The sequence below is a fragment of the Diceros bicornis genome, chromosome 3, assembly GCF_020826845.1.
Source record: "Diceros bicornis minor isolate mBicDic1 chromosome 3, mDicBic1.mat.cur, whole genome shotgun sequence".
NCBI classification, from domain to species: domain Eukaryota; kingdom Metazoa; phylum Chordata; class Mammalia; order Perissodactyla; family Rhinocerotidae; genus Diceros; species Diceros bicornis.
In genome coordinates, this window is record NC_080742.1 from 48759721 (window position 1) to 48766567 (window position 6847).

Below are 6847 nucleotides of genomic sequence, written 5' to 3' on the forward strand. Positions count from 1 at the left end.
TAAACGCAAGATTCTAATATGGAAATAAGTTGTTCACTTAATTTTTTTTTATGGAAACAAAAAGACTTTTGAGCTTAGGCACCACAGTCTGTTTTAACAGATCCTTCCTGGAAAAGTATTAACAAATATAATATCCTGCTTTTTTTCCCTTTATTCAAATATATTTTAGATACATATTATCCTAATCAATGCTAACAGTTAAATCATGAGGAAGTTTAAACCATAAAAAAGTGAAAATATGAAAAATTTTCATAACTTAAAGAAAGTAATGGCAAATGAACTACAACCACCATCCTCTCAATTCCCCAGTGTCAGCGACTTTCTCGTTCCCTCTCCCACGCCCAATAGTCCACAACATAACAAAAAAAGGAAATCAGTGCTATTTACATAATCACATACGGGCACATACAAGATCCAACCAAGCTCAGCTACAGTCTTCTAAAGTCACAATTTTCACACCCACCCTTACCCCCAACGGGGCAGGGTGAGGCGGGGAGAGTGTGAATTTTTTTAAGCTTATACCTCGGAGTGAAGCCAAGTCTTCATGTGCTGTATCTTGTATATTTGGAACAGAAAGTGCAACACTATCCCAGATATTCAATACAATCCTCTCTTCATTCTGGACACAGGAGACCTCAAGCTCTGCGGAGCACTGCTATAATCTTCCCCATCTGAGGGGTATCTGAATGCAGAAAAGCAACATTCCTTCCACATTCCCTTGCGACTTCGGTAATCAGGAGCTAAGCTTGGTCTGAACCAAACTCAACAATGCCCCTTCCTGAACGAGTCCCCCGCCCAGCTCTGCTCCCAGAGTTGGGCCAGCCTGCCAAGCATCAAATCTCCTCCTGGGCCTGTTCTACTGTTTAGTCGCTACAAGCCCATTCATCCATCTCAGAGTGCTGCCATAAGCATTCTTGTGCCATAAGCACCAGGCTCCCAACATGCCTTGCACAGCAGGTATAAAGGTCATTGCTGCATATGTGGGTGTGCCTGTCTCAGATGCCCACATGATGATGGGATGGAATGCAATGACTGCTAAGCACAAAGAACTCCACCCAAGTCCAGCAGCCTCCCTTGGCAAGGACTGGTCTGCAGCATTCAACTCACTGTCACCAGTACCACCTCTTGACCTTCCTATAGGTGCTGGGCACCTGGGATCACCAGGGTGCCTTCTCTGCCCTCTCTCAAAACCTACTCAGACAGTGGAACTACCCAGATAAGACAAACTGTATCATACATAGCTCCAAAGTTCAGTTAAAATAAAATTGTAATATAGATTTCCAGCAAATTTTCCTGGGCAGAGAAAGAAAGCTCTACTTTTGCTTTTAGCCATTTCAATACAAGCAAAGGACTTACTTGATTGCTCTCTAAATCAGTAAAAAGTTGTCTCCAATGTACTCATTCCTGTTTACTTTGCTAGTAAAATAGTATCATTTAAAATGCTGAGCATTTTAACGCTAGTGAAAATCAGCTAGAAAATTTAATCTACACTGTTAATAAACTGAAAAGGCTTCCATTGATAAATACTTGCTGACACCGGTAACATTTTACCTTATGTGCTTTCCTAAAGAGGAACTCTCCTTCCTTATAAGTAACAAGTAACTAAGCATGTTTTTAGGTTGGGCAAAAGCCTTTAAAAATAAAACAGGCAGTGATTACCAGATAATGTTTTTAATTTAATTACCTACACATGGGGAGAAATTCACACCAGCTTGCAAAGGAAAAATCAGGAGAGTAAGGCAAAAATCTGCATTTACATGCAGGTCAATGAATTGTATCTGAAAAGCGCAAGACATTCAATGTTTACATTTAGGAATTTTCAAGTGTTAAAATGCCAGTCCTTCAACACAACCATTTGCTTATTTTTTTATTCAACATCTGAAGAAAATTAAGACACACTGGCTAAACATGAAACCAATTAGGATTTGCAGAATGTGCTTACATTTTCACCCCTAGGTAAACAATTTAGACCATGCCCTGAAACTTTTTTAAGGAGATATGACTTCTCAATTTTTCAATTCTTATTAAACTGAGATCAATTTAGATACTTTTCAGTACACATTCTATTATTTTAGAAGCTTTTAAAAAAGAATTCCATTCTACTATAGGAAATAACTTGACCCCCACCAAAATTCCCAGCTAGAACTAAATCTACCTGGTTACACAAGTCCCTTTTCAACTATCCTAATGAAAAGTACACGAACAAGAGAAATCTACAAAAATCCAAACCAGCTCGCTAACAAAAACATGATTCGCGAAAATGTTTTATCTGAAGAGAGCTCAATCTAGAAACAGGTATATGATGACATTTTGTGTAGCCATCTCTCTCTGCACAGCACCAGGGAAATGCACAGCAAACCCCTCCTGCCCTCCAGCACACACACTCTCACCAATAGCTAACCAAACCCACGCAGCCTTAGTTTAAATTAACTTCCAGTTTATTGCTTGGCCCAGCTTGGGAGTGGGGGAGGGGAGGGGTAAAGACAGAAACCCTAGCCCCACCTTGCAAAACCTAGAAAGGTATAGGCCAACCCCAGCCCCACTGAGAGGGAGCAGTGCCTTTCCAGTTAGAGTAACAAAGCCGGGATCCGGCCTGTTCTTGAGTAAGGAGACATTTCTCCAAAATACTCCAGAGGTTAAAACACAGTCTCCAAACATTCTATAAAGTGACACACTACACATGCTCTCCGAAAAGTACAATTCCCTGGCTTAAGTGGCACAAATCAGCGTTCACGATCTCTTGGTGGTTATTTGTAACCAAAAATATTTTCAGGGGCAGTGGGGTGGGGTTGGGGGGAGCGGGAGACCAAGGCGCATTACCAGAAACCTGTACAAACTCTGGAGTGACTGAAAGGCGCTTCTGGGCAGGAGAAGCCCAGGCGTTCACTCACGTGTTCCAATCCCGGCTATCGAGCTAACAGGGTAAAGGCAAATTCCTCTCCTCTCAGATGTGCGGATGGCCTCCCAGGCCTCTCAGACTCGTCGCCGCCAACTCGGGACAGAGAAGGAAAGACACGCCACCCCCGCGCGTGTCTGCAGCTGCTTTCGCCTATCCCGTACTTATAGAAGTGGAAGGGGGTTACGCATTGCTTCCAAATTCCTACAGATTCCCAAAAACTGCCCTCTGAGACTTTGATTTCCTGTTGTAGCAACTTAACCTACTCTGCCGGATAACATTTAGCTATGAGAGCTTCCTTGAGCGACTTGCATACCAATAACAACAATCCAGTGGCAGGGGCCACAGACAAGCCTTCCATTTCTTTGCAGTATTACCAACACACACACACAGACACCTGCCATAAACTTAAGTGCAAGAGAAAAAGACGAGAAACGCCAAGCCATATAGAAACCCAATAAGCATAAAAGGAAAAGACGTCGTTTTCAGCTGTGTTGGGTCTTTTCTCCCAAAAGAGTGAGAACAGAATCAATGAGAACATAATAAATAAGCTCACCTCTGCCTTTTTGGGACCGAGTGCTCAACTTCTATGAGTTTCCCGTGCAGTTCCACTTTACCTGCGAATACACAAGAGGTGGAAGACTGTTGGCCGAGTTTAGTGGCTCTCCCGGCCCAAAAGACCCGCACAGCCTAAGCAGCGACACAAGTGGCCTCCAGAGACCCCGAACAGCATCCGGACGCGGCTCGAAGCCGAGAGAGAAGCCCGGCACCTCACGGGTGGGAAGCAGACACCCTCAGGGCTGTGTGTGTGCAACTTACAGATCGGTGGGGAGGGGGATCAATGGGCGGACCCACTCCTTGGTAACATTCTACCCCCGCCCCGGCCTCCCCCGCCCACCTCTGGGGGTCGCCCAACCCCACAACACCCGCAGGACGTACGCTGCCCCTCTGCCCACCTCCCCGGGCCTTCCCATAAGACAGACCCTAGGGAAGGGGCTACGGTGCCTTTCTTCAGGTGGGGACGCCCGGGCCCTTCTCCCAGGTTCAAGGCGGCCGGGACCAGAGTGGCGGGAAAGGCTCGAGGACCGCAGGGTAGGCGCAGGAAGAGCGAGCGCCCCGAGACATCTGAGCACAAACTACGCCCGAAAGGCACGGGGCTCCTGGAGGGCCCCCGAGCGCAGCTTTCCCCGCCCCAGCCCGCCGCTCCGCCACGCACCGGCCCCCGCCCTCGCCGAGAGCGCCCCGCCACCCCCGGAGGCCGCAGCCTGTGGCCCGGGCGCGGAGAGCGGCGGGCCGCCCGGCACCGCAGCTGGGCTCCCTCCCCGGCGACCGCCGGCCGCCCCCGCCCTCCTGCCCCTCTCGCTCGTCCGACGCGGGGAGGTAGAAGGAGGAACCCAGGTCGCACTCGCCGCTTCCAGCCGGGTGGAGAGGAAGCGCGGGGCCGCCTGCGCGAGGCACCGGCCCGCGGCCTCACTCCGCAGCGGGGTCGAGGCCACTCCACGTTCTCCCACTGCCAGGGGCTGGGGCGGGCGGCGGGCAGCAAACCCCACGGCATCAGTAACGAGCAGAGAGAGGAAGGGAGGAGGAGGGAGAAGCCGGCGTTCGCGCCCGGCCCCCAAGGCCCGGCGTGCCGGAGCCTGGAGCATTCGCCCGGGCCCAGGCGGGGCGCGGGGCGAGCGCGGAGGAGCCGGCGCCGGCGCTTTCTGACAGCGCGTCGGCCCTTAGCCCGCAAACGCGCTGGGAGGGGAGCCGCGGGGGGCCGGGTCGAGCCCACGCTGAGGAAAGCGCCCGGACCCACGCCGGTGCGCGCCCGGGCCTCGCCCCCTCTCCGGGCCTCGGGCCCTGTGTGGACGCCCCGGCGGCAGCCGCGGGCCTGGCTCCCGGCCCCCGACCCCGGCAGGCCCGGGCGGCGCAGGGCTGGGGCAGGCGCCCCGCGGGGCCAGGCCGGGGCCCACCTGAAAGCGCCTCGATGGCCTTGAGGGCCCAGCTCTCGTCCGGACAGTCCACGAACGCGTAGCCCGTCTTCACCAGGAAGGGTCCCGACACCGGGATCTTGGCGTCCTTGAAGATACTTTCTAGGTCCGAGGGGACGGCGTTCTCGCTGAGGTTTCCAATATACAGTTTGTTCATTGTGAAGAGCGGTTGTTTAAAAAAATTGAGAGAAACGAAAAATTAAAACCACCCACAGTGATGGATGGATCCGGTGGGTTTTGTTCCCCTCGTCTTCTCGCCGCTAAAATACCCAAACACAGTCAGAACCAGGACAAGAACGAGGAGCGAAAAATCAGATCCAAGGGTTCTTGTTTTTCCTTCTCTAGATATAAAAAAAAAAGAAAAGAAAAAGCCTTGCTACAACCCAAACGCATCAACGAGTCTTCCTAACTCTGAGGAGGAGGCGGGATTATCGAGAAAAAGGAGGAGAGGAGGGGGGGGTCAACTACTTTTTGTCTCTTCCTCCCCAACCCCGTTGGCATAGGCCAGCGGACGGTGAAAATATCACACTACGTGAGGGCAGGCGCCGCCTCCCCATAAAAAACCCCGAAGGGTGACTGGCAGGAGCGAGGGGAGGAGGGGTGGAGGGAGGAAGGCGCAGGAGGCGGAAAAAATCCGCTCCGAGTGTCCGGCTTTTTGAATAAGCCACGTGTTCAAACTACAAATCAACGTCTCACGTGAGGAATCCCAGCTCCTCAATTAGAGGGGGTTTCGAGGGAAAAAAGAGCCAGCGAGAAGAGGAAGAGGGGGAGGGGAAATGAGATTGGGCGAGGGACCCTGAGAAGGGAAGGAGGAAGAGGGCAAAAAAATGCTAAAGGAGCCGCAGCCGGGGCGCAGAGGGGAGCGCGGCTCCGGGAGCTGATTGTCACAACAGAGTTTAGAAAGGGTTATCTGGTCGGGGCGGATCCTGAGGGGGAGGGGAGGAAAAGGGGAGGAATATTGATTTTTTTTTTTTTTAACGAGATAGGGGTAGGGGTGCTAACTAGGCAATTTCTCAGCTCTAGTTACCGGACTTTTAAATACGTATTCGATTTTTTAAAATAGGTAATTAACAAAACCAAGGAGTCACAATTCCGAACTCCCCTTGTGGCTTTGATGACATTAGAAGTGTAACCTCGGCAAAGCCGCGAGCACGTTTCCAGGGCTTGCAGGGGCGGAAACGCAGCGAGGGGGTGGGGTGCGGTGGGTGGGGGCGGGAGAAGCGGCAGAGGCGCCCTACCCTGTGCACCCTTCACGGGCCCGGGCCCCGGGGAAGTGGGGCGGCCCCGAGCCGGGCGGTGGGGGATGGGAGCCCGCGGCGTCCTGGGCGGGTGTCTGGGCGACACCTCCTCCGCCTCCGCCTGCGCTCGCGGTGGCTCTCGGCTTCGCGTTTGCCATTGGTTGCTCGCTTCAGACAAGGCTCTGGGATAAATGAGGCCGGGGGCGGGCTTGGCCACCGGTGGGGGAGGGGAGCGCAGGGGCGGAGGTTTCTGGCGTGGGTATGGGGGCGTCCCGGGCCTCGGAGGCCGGAGAAGAGAAGTCAGAGTGGGAAAAGTCGGTATTTAAACGGAAACCATTTCTTCCTGTAGTTTCCAGAGGAGGAGGAGTGGGGTAGGCTGGTACTTTTATTTAAAGAATTTTAGTTGGAGAACTTGGGACTCTTAAAACAGGAAGACTGCTCTGCGATACCCCTAGGTGGTATTTCGCACTTGAAATATTGTTCGAGTCTCTTTCTGCCTCTTTTTTGCCCACATTTGGCCATGAGAACCATTCATAATTTCCCCTGTACTGTATATAACGAGGACAATGGTGGGTGTTGGGGGGAGGGTCTGGGCCCAGTGGAGCCTTCTGGGCCAACAGACTGGACTGGAGACGAGGAATACGGAAATGAACGCCGTGCTGGGGTTCTTGTGGAAATCTCCAAGTGTCGTTTAATGATTGTGTACTCCACTCAAAGGCTTCATTTGCACCAGATACTTA

At 52.0% G+C, this 6847-nt stretch overlaps 1 protein-coding gene across 5 annotated transcripts in view; it reads right to left on the reverse strand.

The window, feature by feature from the left end:
• The window catches only part of IGF2BP3 (insulin like growth factor 2 mRNA binding protein 3), a 146190-nt gene extending 140503 nt beyond the window's left edge, over nucleotides 1–5687 (reverse strand). The window contains exons 1-2 of one of the 5 annotated variants that reach the window (XM_058527209.1): nucleotides 4852–5685; nucleotides 3453–3513 (exon numbers count right to left, since the gene is read on the reverse strand). In XM_058527209.1, coding sequence (XP_058383192.1) covers nucleotides 3453–3513; nucleotides 4852–5026 — 236 coding nt within the window. In that variant the 5' untranslated portion in view covers nucleotides 5027–5685. The other 4 variants (XM_058527205.1, XM_058527216.1, XM_058527214.1 and 1 more) reach the window with 4 other exon arrangements.
• Between the last annotated feature and the right edge of the window lie 1160 nt (nucleotides 5688–6847).